The 17701-nt window shown below is 33.5% G+C and overlaps 2 protein-coding genes across 5 annotated transcripts; both read left to right on the top strand.

The window, feature by feature from the left end:
• The first annotated feature begins 1890 nt into the window (after window positions 1-1890).
• Window positions 1891-3285, top strand: LOC129285495 (uncharacterized). The gene has a single exon (XM_054921239.1). The coding sequence runs from the start codon at window positions 2151-2153 to the stop codon at window positions 2766-2768; it is 618 nt and encodes a 205-aa protein (XP_054777214.1). The 5' UTR covers window positions 1891-2150; the 3' UTR covers window positions 2769-3285.
• A 4354-nt stretch (window positions 3286-7639) lies between these two features.
• LOC129293303 (OVARIAN TUMOR DOMAIN-containing deubiquitinating enzyme 12-like) lies at window positions 7640-12482 on the top strand. Of its 4 annotated transcripts, none has more exons than XM_054931218.1 (11): window positions 7640-8014; window positions 8214-8239; window positions 8851-9085; window positions 9597-9670; window positions 10001-10055; window positions 10130-10204; window positions 10588-10661; window positions 10802-10850; window positions 11522-11606; window positions 11821-11877; window positions 11971-12482. In XM_054931218.1, exons 3-11 carry the CDS (start codon window positions 8921-8923, stop codon window positions 12015-12017), a joined length of 681 nt encoding a protein of 226 aa, XP_054787193.1. In that variant the 5' UTR covers window positions 7640-8014; window positions 8214-8239; window positions 8851-8920; the 3' UTR covers window positions 12018-12482. The 4 variants fall into 4 exon arrangements, with proteins under 4 accessions (XP_054787193.1, XP_054787175.1, XP_054787166.1 ...); XM_054931200.1 differs by having other exon boundaries at window positions 8214-8385; XM_054931191.1 differs by lacking the exon at window positions 8214-8239.
• Window positions 12483-17701: the final 5219 nt, after the last annotated feature.

Genomic DNA, 17701 nt, shown 5'->3' with positions numbered 1-17701 from the left:
TAGCTGACGCACTAGAGCTAGTTTTGGGGAATTACTTCAACGTAACGTTCGTTTCATAGTGCTGAGGCCTTCCGCGGCATAACTAACGTATTTATTTATTATTATACTTCAAAAATATCCATAATCAAAGGCTGATTAAATTAATAAACCAAATTGATCTTTACAGATTATACTGCGCCTCCCAGACCCTTCTTGTCTCCACAAAGTTAAAAAGATCGATGTGGTGCGCTCACTTTAATTAGGTCAAACGAGATTGTTGAGGGGGGAAGGTCGATGCATGCGTTTTCTAGTTACTTTTAGAAAGCCCCCACGTCTCGTCTCTCTTTGATTCTTCGTAGAAATTAAACATATCAAACCCCAGCTGCTATATTTGAAACTTCGTAAAGCTCTAAAAAGCGTACATGGATGATGTGAAAAAGTTCGTTTATTTAATTGCACACAACTGCATATAGACATTCACAGCTAGCTAGCTAGCTTGATATTTGTGGTTTGGATCGAGTAAGTGCAACAAGTCCACTATAATCTGTGTCGCACTTTGGGTAAAAATACAGATTAGGTTTTTGGGACCAATATTTACATGTGGATGGAATATGCATGCATACCAATATTATTATATATGCTTTTACAAATTGGAATGGCTGTTTGTAAATTAAGTAGCGGATTACTTTATATATAATTTCTTCCAAATCAAAACTTGTTTTACATATGTGGGGATTTTGGGGAGAATTTCGTGAAAAACATACTGCGTGCAACACCTTAATTACTAGCTTGCAAGGCTGCACCAGCAGGTCCACTTCTTTTAAATTTGAAAAAAGCCTGAGTAAAGCTAGCGTATAAAATTATGCTGATGATATACAGTAATTTGTAAATAATGCAGTTAGTTATAAATTTTATTATGCATCGCGATATATTGATTAATTAGTTAATGGTGGGCAAGTAATGAAGCGCGCGTGCCTTGCAATCCCATGTCCTTTGTGATGATATCCTATTGTTGTTTGGTAACAGACTCGCAAAAAACAAACAGCAAGTGGACACTTAGAAATAGAAGTAGGTAGGATCCAAATGAAAAATGAAAAATGTGAAGATATGTAACCTTAGGGGTTAAGTTTTCAACAGAGCCCTAAAATTCTTTTGCTGCAGTAAGAGTGGTCCAGAATTTTTGAATAGTATACACGAGGGCCTCGTTTTGTTGAAGATCTGTGAGTGCACTAAACAAAATCGAGATCCTTATTTCCCTAAAAAAAGAGAATATCTAATAGATCGACAGAGATTGCCAAACACAATGTCATTTGGCCCCTTAGTGGTCTCAAGAGAAGGAAGCGGTAATTGCCAAAAGCAGATGGTTATTTTAGTCATTAAGCCTAAAACAATAGGAAACCTAAAGGTCATAATTCGAACAGCAACTGTGCTGTAGAACGTATGATGGGGTTAGGTTTACCAATCTCTCTTTTCCTCAAAAGCTTCAAAGGTCTTCCCCACAAAGCAGGGCTCAAATTATTGAAAGAGCCAAACGGAAATGGCTAAGCTCCAATAAAATTCCTCAGCTTTTAGGAAGAGGGAATGGGGCCATCACATCATTATTTATGCTTTTTCATCAAGATATGAAACACTCAAAACTGCGAAAAGAGGCAAAATTCCCCCACGTACCCCACTCTTCCATGAATTCACAGATTTTGCTACGGCTTCGTATACCACTAGACCAGCCGTTACTCCCAAGGCCAATCATGTGAGGCCACCTGTCCCTTCACGTTTCTTGCTTTTTGAACCTTCCCTTTCGACCACTCTGTTTTCCTTTCCTTAGCCACCAATCTTCCTTCGTTTAGATTTATTTTCTAGCCCACTCACACAATTATAGAGCCGCTCCTCCTTGTCTATATAAACCCGTGTACCCACCTTGTAGTGTTTCATGCCAAATCACTGCTTTTGCATTCTCAAAGTACAAGCTCAGTGCAACTTTTCCTCTTGATATTTCATAATCTCTCCTTCTTCGTCCATCTATCTATCATTCGCTCACACAAAAGAGTTCCCAGATAATTTTTTTTGATAGCGATCTTTAAATCTAGCCTTAAAATACCCTCTCGGTCTGTTTGGCTACTTCATAAACTGTGTAGAAAACCATAAGTGTACAGTTTTTACATAGGAGTGAAAAGATGAAGAACAGAGCGTCTGCGTTGTTGAAGCAAATCATAGCTACTCTGAAGTCAATGGCAAAGTCGAAAGCCTTGGCTCTGAAGACAAAGACAAACGCCATCAAGACGCGCCTGGTCATATTCTCATTGCTGAGGAATAAGAAGTTTCTGATGAGCTCCATTTCCCACAAGCTGCGGTCTGTTCTGGGACATCATTCCTATCCCAAAGATGATAGCTTTCTGGAGGACGGATGCGACCAGAGCAGGGTGACGGTGAGCCACGACGAGAATGCCCACTCCTGCGAGGCCCTGCCCAGGCGCATGAAGATGGAGACAGTCTCGTCAGAGGATAAAGGTGAAGATGGGTATGAAAGTTGCTATAGGTATGAAGAGGAAGAGGAGGATGAGAAGTACCCGGATCTGACACACACTCTGTTCGACACAGAGGATTTCGAGGGCTCTGTTATTGATATGGTGAAGAGTTCGAAGGAGGCGGCCGGGGAAGAATTCAAACTGGAGGACGACATAGACCACGTGGCAGATTGGTTCATCAAGAGAGTCCACGACGACCTGATGTTGCAGAAGCAACAGTCAATCAAGAGGCACAGGGAGGAGATGCTAAAGAATAACGACGAGTGAATTCCAGAGTCAGCCAGATATTGATCATATTTAGTGGGTTAAGTTCATCTTCGTTTGTGATGGCATTCAGATTACTAAATAAGGAATACCCGCGAGCAAGGGTTGTGATGCGGAGTGTTCTGATACTAATACGGTGCAAGACGAGAAGAATTGGGAAGTCGCGTGGGGTTGGGGACGGTGTGATGGATGGCTACAGATTAGAGCGGGTTAAAGTAACTCCATAAGCCTGTGACCATGAAAATTATGTATAGACCGCTACAGCCATGAATCCCAGATAAGCTGTATATTTCTTATATCATAGGAATTTTGAAACTTGAGTGAAACAAGCATGAATTGTGGTTGCGAATTGCGGAAGAAAAGAGAAATCTCTCCGCGGAAACAAAGATAAAGTGGGGGCACGACAGGAAGAAAAGAAGACACAGTCCCCCCATAAAGCGTTTACGGCTCCCACCACTGGAGTTCCTTTTTTTTTTTTTTAAATTGTGAAAGATGATAATATATTTTATTTTAAACTGGACACGGATTGCGCATGAAGAATGTTGAAACGTATCCTGTCTTTTTTCCGTACGGTGAATGAATTGTATTGGCGTGTTGGGGGCTGATTCCAGAATAATATTCAAATTATTTTCCTCGTGAAAATCAAATAATTATATCATAACGATATCGATTTAGTACTAAATACCTAGAAAAAATGTGACTACTATTTAAATCAGAATTTGCCACTGAAGCATGACTTGTATACGTAAAAGACGTGTAAAGGAAAGATTGGGCGTCTTTGACAATCTATTTTAAAAATAATTTTTTATTCTGTACAATAAAAAAATAAAAAAATTTATTTGATAATGTATTTTAAAATATATCTTAAAGAATAAAAAAATATTATTTTAAAAAATAAAAAAATAAAAATAATTTTCAGATGTTTTGAGATTATTATTTTAAAAAATAACGAAGAATGAAAAAAACATCTATTTTTATTATTCTCAAAATATGTTTTATAAAATATCAATTATTAAGATAATAAAATAAAAATAATTTTAAACAGCATCTTAATCTTGTTCTTACAGTTTCATGTTATTCTTATGCAAGTCCTTGAAGTTTTTTACTTTTTTATTGGATTCTTAAAATTCTCTCAACTATAAACTTTAACCCTTTTAATCAAATTCCGTTAATTTCAATGTAACCGAATTAATAATTGCTGAGTTGGCTACATGGATAAAAATTGAAGCCTAAAATTAAAAAAAAAAAAACGAATGGATCGGACTTTAGTCTTCGATCTCCGATGAGTTTTTGGTGGGGTGGAGCTTGTGGAGGTGGCGGCGGTGCTGCAAAGACAGCTGCTAATAAAGACTTCGATGGTGATTGAAACAAATTAAAGCTTCCTGTTTCGGTGAATTGGGCAGAGAGATCTGCACGTGGTCCTAATGTGAAGGGGTTGATACCTTTGACTGAGAGAGACTCTTAGAGTTTGTAAAGGCTTTTCAAATGGAATGGAATGCTGCTGCTACAAAATCTATTTTCAATACACGAAGCTTTCTGGAGTGAGAAGATCAATTTTTTGTTAAACTTCTGGGATTTTAATCAATAAACCCAGTGAATGGGGTGTAGTGGGGCCTCTCTGGACAAAGAACTCGCATCTTTGCCAGTTGGCAGTGAAGACGGTGCTCCGTGGCAGTGCGTTGAGCCTACTGTCTCCAGATTTCATCGTTGACAGCGGCGGCGATAGAGGTTCAGTTCAAGCAAAGATGAGAGTTTTGATGAGAGATTTTTTTGGTTAAGCTTCTGGGATTTTAATACTCCTCCACCCATTCTGTATTTTACAAGACATTTGCGCAGCACTCAAGGATTGTCTATAGCTACAAATCTCGAAGAACAATACCCAAGGATTGAAACTGCGCAATCGAAGGATGGATGGGTTAGACTGAATTGCTCTTCATGAAAAATAGGAAATATATAGGTGGTTTTCTGTCTGCCTTTATTTCTTTTCAATGTGGCAATTTTAATCCACAGGTACACTGACTTAGGGCATAATAATCATTCACGGCCACCTCAGCAGCCATTACACTAAAAAAGTTAACAGAGTTTTATTATAGGGATTAACACCTACAACGAGAAAATTATAAAGACTCTGTAAAATGATAAAAAAAAAAAAAACCTTTAACGACCTGATTAAAAATTACGTGAAACTATAAGGGTTGGGAAATTAATTGTCCCTCAATATTTTAGTTATCATTTTTTAATTAAGTTATCAATAAATTTTATAAAACTTCTTAAGTTAAATGTATCGAGTGGGAGTAATTCTGCTTATAAAATTTTACCAACTTATCTGCCTTGCTCGTCCTTCTCTTTCATGTCCTCGGTCACACGAGCCAAACAAACCCATCAATATACAAGTTTAAAAGAAACAAGATAAATTGAAAAAGAAAGAAAGAAGGATCGTAGAAACGTCTATACTGGGTGGATGTAATCGCTTGAAAAACCGTGACCCAATTTAATTTTAATCAGTATCTCTAGATTTTTGAAATTTCATTGTGACCAAATTATTTTATTGAAATTTTAGAACTTTTAAAATTTTAACTGAAATTAAATTAAATTAAAAGTCCTCGCTAAATTTTTTTCATGATTAAAAGTGAATAGGTGATTCAATAATTTCTCGTGTTAGGTAACCCTCCGCCTTTCGCTACCTAAACCACAATCACTTCCAAAAAGATTGTTTTTTAGCAAATAATGCCAAACAAAAATAGAGAGAGAAAATAATAATTAGAGATCTTATAAAGATATTAATAATAATTACAAACCTCATATTAAAATTTTAATAACAAATCATGATTCTTATTTGTAATAAATCATCTTTTATTAATTAGTTTGAATAATGATTTTTGTAAATTTACAATTAAGGCTACAAAAAATTTTAAGTTTTTTTATTATTGATTTCTTAAGTGGTAATAAAAATTTACAAGTGATTGGCATACAATTTAAAATTAATTCTTGTAAATTTTTAATTAACATTATAAATAATCACAATTAATTTATCTATATATTAAAAGTAAAAAATATAAATAATTAACTTGTGATTTATAATTGACTCTCGTAAATTCTTAACAAACATTATGAAAAGTTTTAAATATATTTTCTTAATTTTTCAAGTAGCTTATATGTATATTGATATTTATAATTAACTCTCGTAAATTCTCAACTGATATTATAAATAATTTTAAATATATTTTATTAATTTCTCAATTAATTATTTATATCTTTAATCAAAAGTAAAGATTACTTCTAAAATCAAGAATTTGTAATTATTGTTATTATTAATATTAATATCTTTACAGTACCTGATTGACATTTTTCTAAAGAAATTAAACCAACTGTTTTACTTGTTCTCGCTTTCATCGTTCTCACTTCCCGGCGAAACAAACTTGTGGCACTTGAATCCTCCGGGGCAAGACGCGCAGGTTCAGCGCCCCTGTGCGTCGTCGTTTTTCGGACGCTTTTAGCCTTTTATTTATCTCGTAGTCGTGCATGAAATAGAGCGTTCATGTGGCGCCACGTCAATTGCGAAGCTCAAGCTTCATCTCAACTGTCCGTTTCGGCGCAACCCTGCCCTGGAAGCGGCTTCTTCCGCTTCATTCTGTTCCTTGGAACGGCTCAACTCAACTTCATCGCTGAATCCATTTTGAAAGAGCCGGACAGTAAAAGAGCGAGAGCGAGACACTATCCGGGATCTTTTGTGAGTGGAGGGAGAAGAGACGATTTAATATAAAATAAATGTTCAAAAATACTTATAAAATAATTAATCAGATGGTACCCAGTATCTTAAAATAAAAAAAATAGTATAAATACCTATAATGTTACATTAGTGGATATAAAAGTGATCAAATCATTAACTTTAATTTAACGCCATTAATTTTAATTATTAACTGTTGATCATGCATATCATATGTTAATATTTGCCAATATTGACTAATGAAGGGGTAAAAATATTCATGAAGTCATCAATCAACAGTAAAAATACTCATAATGTTATCAGAGTTAGTATAAAAGTAACAAATTCATCAAATTCCTTAAATGTTAATTATTTAGTTGACACCTAAGTAGATGATGACCATTTTTTTTGTTGATATAAAAAAAATATTCCTAAACAAATTTTTACAAAGGTTGATTGATTGTTTATGATATCAAAATTTATGTCACATAATTTCTTTTTATCGCCACGTATCTTGCTTTCGTCCTTTCTTTCTCTTCACTTATTTTTCTTGTTTGCAAAATCATGTGAAAATATTTTTGTCCATATCAGCAAAAAAAATAATCAATTTTTGTTTAATTGTTAACCAAATGATTAATATTTAAAAGATTTAATAAATTAATCACTTTTACATTAACTTTAATAATATTATAAATATTTTTACTCTTAACTTATAATTTCATGAGCAGGACAAGTGGGGGGCAAGAGGGGTGCTCCCCCTACCCCCAATAATTCTAATGCTTTTATATTTTTTTTATTTTTTAAATATTTTCTTTGTAAAAAATGTAGCAATGAGTTTTTGCCCACCCCATATTTTTTTGTGGTTTTAAATTTTGCCTCTCATATTGGCAAGTTTGAATTCATTATTATTTATGAATATTTTTACATTTTTGTTATTTTATATTAACAAAAGCTGACACGTGATATGTACAATCAGTATTTAATAATTAAAATTAATAGTTTAATTACTTTTATATTTACTCATATAATATTATAAGTATTTATTTCTTTTTTTAATTTTAAAATATTGAGTGTTTTTAATTGATACTTTTGTGATATTTTTGCTTATTTACCTTTTAATATAAGGAGCGTTTGTTTGGGGAGACATTTCTTTCGGAAGCATCCAACTAGCCAAGGGTGGGGCCTACCGACCGGTGAGACGTTACGCGTCCCCGAGTCGTGACTCGCGAACTCCCGACGACCTGCGTAACTCGGAAACCCGCGAATTTCAACCGCCCGCCGATGCTAGCCACGTCGCTCCAATTTTTAATTCTCTCCGACCATTTTGTTGTCTATTTCTAATTTCATTTTTTATTTTTTAATCGGAACGAAGGAAAAATCGACTGGGTATTAGTTCCCTGGTTTAGTGCAGGATGTGTCCGTGATTTATCTGTATCCCACCTAAAACGCGAGTTTGAAAATATCTCTTCTTTCCCGTATTCTTTCCTCCTCTGTCTAATCCTCTCACACAGCTTCCTTCTACATTCTTGCTTCTCAATCGCAGGTGTTCTTTTATTTCCTTATTCTTTTGTCTCGTGTTTTTTCCTGTCGCCACTGTTGCTGTCTGGTTCTTTTGATTCCTCGATGTTCTTGATTTGATCGATGTCCATGTTACCTTTCTTTCTCTTGATCTTCATCGTTTTAGAATTGGATTGCTGTGAATCGTTATATTGAAATCCTGCCATTTGGCTTTGTTTTTCTAGGGGTTGGGCAGAAAGCTCCTTGCTTGGTAATCAATTGCTTAGATCTGATTTTTTATTCTTCGAGTAAAGCATCCATTTTTGTAATCCCGCCTCTGATCAATCGAAAAGGCTGTTAACTTTTGAGCTATAACTCTCTTTCAATATGAGCCTGAAATTTATTTGCTCCAAACCTGTAAGTCAACCATCATATAGACTTGGAATTCCGTTTATGTCAACTGCAGATTTATTGATGAAATGAGTCGTTGCAGTGCAGTGCACGCGTTATTGTCATATTAGGTTCTGACCTGTCATGGTGTTATTTACTTTGAATATCTGCAGGTACGAAAGGTTTGGTAACCTTAGAAGGTTGAGTTCTCTTTAATTTCACCATAAAGAAGTGCTGTTTTTTTTTTTCCCTGGTGCTATCTGACCTGTATGATTGACACTGTCACAATTGGTGCATCATCATCATGATATTGCAATTTTTTTTTTCCAAAGTACTCTTCTGGATAAATATTCTTATAAATGTAAATTAATAAACAGTCTGTGTTGTTTTCTTATGTGGTGTTGCATGAAGACTTCATGTTAAAACTCCCCGGGTGGAAAAACCCAAGATTGTGGACAGTTCTAATGGATAAAGGCCTTTCAATCGTTTCAGGTTTATTAACCCTGGATCATTGTAAGATTGGCTTTTGCTTGAAAGATTTTGGTTGTTTCGTTCCCAAGATATGATGAATGGAACTCAGTATATTGGTGAAAGTTCGAGTTCAACTTCTCTTAGCAGTCAACATGATATTGAGGATGATCGCATGATTGCTGTTGTGTTATCTGAAGAGTATGCCAAATTAGATGGCGCAGTTGGTAGGCGCCTTTCCAACTTGGCACCTGTTCCTGTAAGAATTCTCACGACTGTCATTGCCCAAACTATCTAACAATGCCTTTTACTTTAATTTTCGCACCCATTTTGGTCATACTATATTCGTGCTTAATTTAGGTTCCAGTTTTAGTCTTCTCTTTGCAAATCACTCAAATGACGGTTAAGTAAAGTATGGTGTTAATATCTTATCACTTAAATACGAAGGACAAAAAAAAAAAATATCACTAAAATTCAACAGATGAGAAGGGATAGATTTAATTCTTTTAGAGGATCATGCTAAGTCAGCATTCTCGATATTTTCTGTTATTATCTTGCTGCTTTTGCCCCCTTTGGACTCTGTTGGGGTGTTGTTCTTAATGACTTTGTTATGGTATTCTGCCCACTTTCATCTCATAGAAAAGTGAACTTTCTTTATAGTTGTCAACTAATGACTAGGAGGAGAGATTATTCACCTTTTTTAGAAGGCAGTAGGCGAGAAAGTGCCTGAATTTTTGTGCTTTACTAATTTCCTTAACTCGAAATTTCAGCATGTGCCCCGGATTAATTCCTTCATACCTGACACAAATGATGCAAGTATGGATCACCAACGCCTTCTTCAGAGGTATGCTGCCTTGCAGCTGTGTATTTCAGCCATTTCTTGACAGGAATATTCAAAGTTCTGGTGAAAGATAGCTGTAATAGTAATGAGCTAGTGTTCATCATGCATAATTAATAACATCACTGGTCAAGCAAGGATTGTGTTTTCTTTTTGACAACCGAGAGAAGTTGGAGACCATATGCATACAAATTGGGCATTCAAATGAAGATTACTTAATCTAATGATGTATTGTCACAAATAATGAGGGATCAGCTCGTAAAATTTTATAAACCCTTTACTGCTATACACTTACTGGCTTGGAGGTATTAAACATGTCTCTCTTGACTTTTATAGGTTGAACATGTATGGTCTATGTGAAGTCAAAGTTTCTGGAGATGGGAATTGTCAGGTATTATTTGTGGCAACGATTTTCTAAAATTATCTGCTTAGGAACATTTATTAACTGTTCTCGCTATCTTGCAGTTCCGTGCACTTTCAGAACAGTTGTATAGGTCGCCTGAATACCATAAGAATGTTCGGAAAGAGATTGTGAAACAGGTAAGTCCACTCAGAAAGTTCCAGCCAAATGCATATTGCTAGCTACGAGGACATCTGGTTTTCGTGGGTTTTGATTGTTTAACTAAAGTAAAAGTTGAAATTTCTGATGCACAAATGAATGAGTTTTAAATTAATGGTTGCATTCTCCAGGGGGGCCATAATTTGAGTTTGATTCTTTTAAATGTCCAATATATGTTTAATATGTTTGAAAAGGATACTTGCATTAACTGAACATATAAGAGAGGGAAATAAAAGAGATAACATACATTGATAAACCAAAATACAAATTGTTTGTGGTGGATAAGCATGGAATTTAATAGTTCGATTAAAATTATATATAGACAATTTGAAATGCTTATTTGCCCAAAATTTCTCTTTGCCAGCTCAAAGACCATCGCTCCTTGTATGAATGCTATGTCCCGATGAAATACAAACGATATTACAAGAAAATGGCGAAGTATGTGTCTTTCAGGCAAATTTTTATTGCTACCGTTAACTATTCGTTGAGCCATTACCTTTATGGGTTCCTCAAATATTTTTTCTTTCACGTGCTGTTGTAAAACTTACTGCGTTCTCCATCTATCTTCCTCATGGCAGATCTGGAGAGTGGGGGGACCATGTTACCTTACAGGCAGCTGCTGATAAGGTGTGTTATGCTGTTTTCAAGTAGGCTCTTTCTTCTGTGTGATGGGGCGAATTTATTAGTATTTGTTTCTTTCTTTTTCATGCTATCTATACACTGCTGTTTTAACTGAGATGGAAATTAACTTCTTCTATGCGATGCGGCAAAATGATCAGTTTTTCAAAGTTGTTCATTGTGCTCTTGCAATCCATGTAGTGGGATAAAGGCTTGTGTTGTTGTTGTTGTTTTATTACTGATAGGTTAATGATTTTTAATAATTATAACGGTAATGATGATCATCACCACCAATCATCTGGGAAATGGTGATGACACACGCCTGTAGTGAATGTAACCATTGTTTTTGCACATTTGAAAGGGTTCTTCTACTTTATCATTTGCTGTCACTGATAGTGACTAAGTTGAATGATGAATTTGCTCTCTATACTTGGACAAGTATTTGTCGCCAAAGGTTTTGCGTTGTGTTCTCTTTGCTTAGATGGAGTCATCTAGTAGAACTTGATATCCTCTATCACACTAAATTATCTTTGTTGTGATCCAAGTGCCACCTCTGGAAATTGGTGGGGAGTATATACGTATATGCTGCTATAAAGAAATTGAATTTCAGCTATATTTTTTTGCTTTGTGTTACTGTTAGCTGTTAGAATGTAACATAACCTGGCTTGTTTGTAATTTAGTTTGCAGCGAAAATATGCCTTTTAACATCATTCAGAGACACTTGTTTCATCGAAATTACACCGCAGCACGAAGCACCAAAGCGCGGTAAGACTCTCGTTACTCATCGCCATGGTCAAAACACTTGTTCAGTTAACCATGAATCGATGCATCTGGTGAAAAATGCGTGTCTCATAAAATCAATAATCTTGCAAAAGGATTTTTGCTTGCTCTTAAGTAGTGATCCAGATCTTACAGATCTTTAATTATGAAAAAAGTATGTTAATGCGCGCATTCTATTATTCATTTGTTAATGATGCAGAGTTGTGGTTGAGCTTCTGGTCTGAGGTTCATTACAATTCACTATACGAAATTCAAGGTTGGTTCGCCCTAAATTCCCAAAAGTGGCTTTTTTGGTTGGAGTTTTGAACACTTTATGAGATGATTATTTGTTTTATCATCTTCATTGTAGATGCACCAATCCAGCATAAACCAAGGCGGAAGCACTGGCTGTTCTAGGAGAGTTAGGTTCGTTACATTGATGAAAGCATTAAGGTCATGTGTAGGAGTGAAAAATTATCTTGGTCCTTGGAAGATAAAAGCTTTTTACAGTTTAGCCCTTTAATTTTTGGATTCAGCAATTGAGTCCTTCATGGTCTTAATATTTACTGCAATTTTATTCTTCATTGCACGTCTACAGTGCTGGGTTCAAAGCATTCCGTAATTCAATTGAGAAAACTGTAGGTGGTGTGAGGAAATTGAGAAATGTTATGCTATCTTTCAAGGATCAGAAGATAATTTACTCAATTGAGATGTAGTTCCGTGTATATTTTCTGTTCTGTATATTAGAGGAGAGAGTGGAGGAGGAAGAGAAGTGGACGAGAGAGGGAGAGATTATGGGTCTTCTCTTTGTTCTTCTTTTTTTTTCCCCCAATTTTCATTCATTCATTGATTTATTTCAGTTATACAGTATTTTAATTTTTATCTCCTGGCGTCGGCAGTACAGTATTAACACAGGAGATTTCTTAGTGAAAAGTAAATACGGTCACAGTTGTGCTTTTTGCTTGTAATTTATGCTCAGAATTCTTTTATAAAAAATACTAATCTTTAGAAAAAAATTCACTGTGAACACTAACATAAATTACAGATATTATTGCATAGTTTATATTTATTGAAGATGTGAATAATGGTATATTAAATTAAATAGAAAATTATGAACATCTGACACATCTCCGAGTAGTAGCAAAAGATATCATCTTCCATGACTAGGCAATGCTAACTTTTAAAGAGGCCAAGAGAAAAAAAAGCAAGGGCCAGGTCGATGTTTTTGTCCTCCCTCTATCTTAAATTATAAAATATTTTTAAATAAAATTTTATATAATAATAAATCTTATTAAATAAATTTAAAAATATTGTATTTTTAAAATAAAAATATAAACTTTCAATAATGTTTATCATTTAATATATTAAAAAAAGAAAGGATAAAAATTAATTATAAAAAGTGAAAGAGTAATATTAGAATAAAATTATTTAATAAAATTTTAATCTTCTCAAAGTATCTTATATTTTAAGACACAATCTTTCTTAAAAATATTTTATAATTTAGGACGGGGGAGTATATTTTAGGTGGAGGAGAATGAACATATTTTTAAAAAATTAAATTAATATTAGTTAGATTTTTTATAAAATTTAAAAAAATAAAATGCAAATATCAATCCTAATAGTTACAAAAATTAAATGTTTTCTCAATAATCAAAAATTTTAATATATAATTATTTAAATTGATATTTTTAATTTAAATAATATTATCAAAAAATGAATTAATTTAATCTTTCATTCTTTTAGAATACAAAAATCATATTCATCTTCATGTTTCTCCTTTTCGTCACATCGATCAGAAACTTACCAAAATTAAACCCAGCGAAAATCCAAACATAGTAAAAATATAATCGAAGAGATCATAAATTGATCGAAAAATCACAAATCCAATAAAAACATATCTAACAGTCATGTAATTAGTATATGCAAATAAAAACGAAAAATGGTGATCGTTGCTAACCAGTGAAACAGATCTAGAGACCAATCAGAGAGTTCCGGCTGCTGCTTGAAGGTGGAAAAGCAGCCAACATGAACACTTGTCCTCTGAACACGAACGCAGAAGAACAAGACGATGGAAATTGGGGTTCCCGGGGAGCATATTTTATGTGCACCAAACGTGAAAATCTGCACATTCCCTTTCCCTCTCCCTTCCCATAGACCAAATTCAATTCCTTGCCACCGAACAAGCTTAAAGAGTTTGAAAGTCCTTGAAATGGAAGTCTAATAAGCATGGATTATGGTTGGGGGCAGAAACGAATGAGGGAAATTTTGAGATGAAATAAGAAATAAATTTAGAAGTGCGATGACATCGACAACAATGCCTTCACTTTATCTTTAATCACCTGATCAGGATTTCTTTTCTGTTCAATAGAACTTTTCTCATTTTCTACCTTCGTTGAAATAACCACGGTGTATTAGTAGTGTACTGTGTGAATGTGGTGGTGCCTTGAAACTAGAAAGGAACATTAAATGTTGCATTGGACACATATCGTACCAAACTCAATTATTGTTGTAAAATTACACGTAGGGTTGAGCCTATTGGTTAAAGGTTTGCATCCTTCGTTAATCATGGCCAGCTAATCCCCAATTCATGTTCAGTTTTCAAGTTTTCGAACCACTTGCGCCCCGCTCCCACCCATTAATATTGTCATCATATCCGTTTCTCCAAAACTTCGACGTAACATAAAGTTATCTCCATCCTTAATTTATTATTAATTTTATTAAAACTTGGCCAATCACGGTGGGCTTCTCTTCTCCCTGGTGGCACTCTTTTCTCTTTTGCCCTTCATTTTAATGCGTTCAAGTCTGCGTGTACAGTAACGCTGTTAGGGCTGCCAGAATATATATATATATATATATATATAAGTCTTTTTCAATTATTGGACCTGTAAGTTGGGAAAATTTTGGAGTTCTGGTAGTCAGTTTCGTCAGAAATTAAGAGGAAAGCAATCATCTTACGTAAGTGATATGCAGTTGCAATACAGCGCACGTTGTCCTTGTCTCCATTCCCAGCATTTTGGTCAAAACCTTTCATCCTTTATTTAAGGGTTCTTAAGAAAAAGTTACGTTGATATTGACAATATTTAAGACAAACAACGTGTTTGGATATATTAGAGTTTGAGTTACATTGATAAGTTGTATAATTATACGATCCTCAATCATCATCGGGCGATTAATTTGACTCCTTGGTTCGTACCAAAAGGTTAGGAGTGAGCATCGGTCGGTTCGGTTTTAAAATATGCAGAATCGATTGATCGAATAATACTGAAAATGAAAACCGAATCGAATCGAACAAGTCAATCGAACCGAACAAAAACCGAAGCGAAATTTGATAATTCGGTTCGGTCGGTTAATTTAATTTTTCGGTTTCATATTGGGCTATTGAAATTGGGCCCATTTTTTAAATATTAAAACAAACAACACTATAAAATTGATTTTTTTTGTCTATTCATTTTTTTTTCAATATGAGCCCATTCTAAGTACATCTATATGATGTAAAGCTCAAATATTATAAAAGTATGGATAATCAAATAAACACCGATGATCAAATAATGGCTCCATAATCCAGTCACAACACCTATCGATGAGAGTGACTGACTGAAATAGGGTTTCAAGTGATATTATTATTTTTTATTCTTTATTAAAATAAAATAATTTATAAATTAATAAATTATATGTAATTCAGTCGGTTCGATCTATTCGATTTTAAATTTTACTAACCAAATCGATCAACCGAAATATTTAAAATAAAAAAACCGAATCGAACCGAAAAATCAAATAAACCGAACCAAATAGACAAAATTTAATTCAACTCAGTTCGATTTTTAATTTCAATTCGGTTTTGCTCGCTCCTACAGGAGGCCATTCACATACATAATAGTATCTCAATCCCACTCATTTAAATTTTAATGCTGCTTATCTTCAAATCAAGTCACACCACCTTCCACATGCCATGTTTCTGTTTTTTCTTTACCATAATAAAATAAGCCCAGTTTTTAATACATACATTATATCAATTAGAGATTTACGGGTTGGTGTGGTTATGATGAGAAGCTCGTAATATACATTGAAGAAATCAGGAATAGATATCATTCGGTTATACTGCATGCAAACTATATATAGAAAACCCAAAAATATTGGACGCGTGTAAGCTATGTGATGATAATGGAAGAATAATTAAGCATGTAGCGTGATATATAATGGATTAATTGGAGGGGGAGATTAAGGCATGGGAGGGGATTAATTATTGCAAATAGTAGATGCTAGGTGGGAAAATACTAATAGTGGGTGGTTGGTCAACCTAACTGACCAAAAACCGCCCATGGGATGCTGTGCCTTTAACCATAGACACTTGGTCCCATCTTTATTATGATTAGATGAATTTAAATTCAGCTTGTTATTTTTTTTCCTATAATTATATTTTTCAATTAAATTGAATTAGAATGCACGCGTTTATACTCATCAATAAAAAATGAGTATCTAAAAACTTACATATTGTTATACTATTCTTACTTTTTAATTGAAACTTTTTTAATGATAGAATGATATCTTTCTGCCACATTAACCTGCCATGTTCTCGCTTCCCCAGATGGTTACACTAATATTTGGGAAGGATAATGTCTAGATTCACTGTGTTGTAAAGTGAATCAGATTCAAAACAAAATTAGGAAAGGTTAGTTTTGATTTTTTTTTTCTTTTTTTTTAGGATGCTAGATATAATATAATCGGCACACATATAATTTACTATATACAGGGCATGTTTGTTTTCTGTTTTTAAAAACTATTTTTTTAAGACATAAAAAATTTAAAATGTTTTGATAAGTGTTTTTTATTTAGTTGTTTTCAAAATTGCTTTCATTTTTTATTTTTAAAAACAAGAAAATGCAAACAACTTTAAGTTATTTTTGTTTTTATTTTGTTATTTTTAAAATACACTACATTTGATTATTATAAGTTATAGTTATCTTGACTAATTTTATTATTAACCACCCTCACTAACTACTTATAATCATCACTATCAATTTATTTTTAAATTTTAAAACTGTTTTTGATTGGCATAACCAAACAGATTTTTATCTTATTTTGTCTTAAAAATAATTTTAAAAACTGTATTACAAAACAGTTTTTAAAAATAAAAAATAAGAATAAAAACTAAACGTGCATTAATACTGGTTAGCATGTTCATTTGTGAAGAGAGAGTACACCACCCTGTATTCCTAGTGTTGTTAAAGTTAATGATTCATATAGCTTTAAAGATGCACTTTTTTCATTGTCAAGACTTTGGTATTAAGAGAACAAAATAATATGGTACACTATTTATAGCCAATCTCATCTAAAAAAAAATCTACCTGGCACTAACAAAGTACATAACTATCCCTTTATGAACTTGATGAAGCAAATGATGCTTGTTGGTTAAACAAACAGATATCAAAGATAATTCATAAGAAATAAATCTTCTCAATATGAGAACATGTGGATTTTATAAAGTTTCTCATTTTAAAAAAGAGAAAGAGTATTTTTTATTTTATAAAAAATGAAATGAGTGAAAATATTAGAAAAAAGTTTACATAAATTTATGAATCTCAACTTTAGAAAATTCAAGTCCTAATTTATGAATAATTATCATAATTATAATTTTTTCTATAGAAGACATATATTTTTGCCAAATCTGGATTTGATAGCCGGATGACAAATTCACTGCTACCGAATCTCACCTCCACACAGAATTTTAGACTGAATAAAATATTGATTTGTTATCCAAAAAAAAAAAACAGGGTATGAAATTTCAGCGCTGCGAGAAGCAGAGAAAATTACCTATGGGATATTTACCACTCATGAATTTGATTTTTCACGAACTATTTTTTCGGTGATCGCTTGTTTACATATTTTTATTATATGTGTTATTATTAATTGTTGCATTGATCATCTTATCCATCATGCTCATTACTCATTAGCAATTCTTGAGAAATTTTTTTTTACTCTATTTAATGTAAAGTTCAAGAAAAATAATATTTTGTTAGGCTTGAATGTAGTCCTTTTAATGATGCTCATCTTTCAGGCACGATGGGATGATAACACGTTTTCAGTATTCAAAGGGAAAAATA

The sequence above is a fragment of the Prosopis cineraria genome, unplaced genomic scaffold (genome assembly GCF_029017545.1).
Source record: "Prosopis cineraria cultivar Desert tree isolate PC_DT_omini unplaced genomic scaffold, ASM2901754v1 PC1, whole genome shotgun sequence".
Taxonomy (NCBI): Eukaryota; Viridiplantae; Streptophyta; class Magnoliopsida; order Fabales; family Fabaceae; genus Prosopis; species Prosopis cineraria.
This window is presented reverse-complemented; position numbering and strand designations above follow the sequence as displayed.

Coding starts and splice junctions, on each gene's coding strand:
- LOC129285495 (XM_054921239.1), top strand. CDS start 2,151: ATGAAGAACAGAGCGTCTGCGTTGTTGAAGCAAATCATAGCTACTCTG.
- LOC129293303 (XM_054931191.1), top strand. CDS start 8,921: ATGATGAATGGAACTCAGTATATTGGTGAAAGTTCGAGTTCAACTTCT. Junction 9,086..9,596: donor CCAACTTGGCACCTGTTCCT/GTAAGAATTCTC, acceptor TCGAAATTTCAG/CATGTGCCCCGGATTAATTC. Junction 9,671..10,000: donor CACCAACGCCTTCTTCAGAG/GTATGCTGCCTT, acceptor TGACTTTTATAG/GTTGAACATGTATGGTCTAT.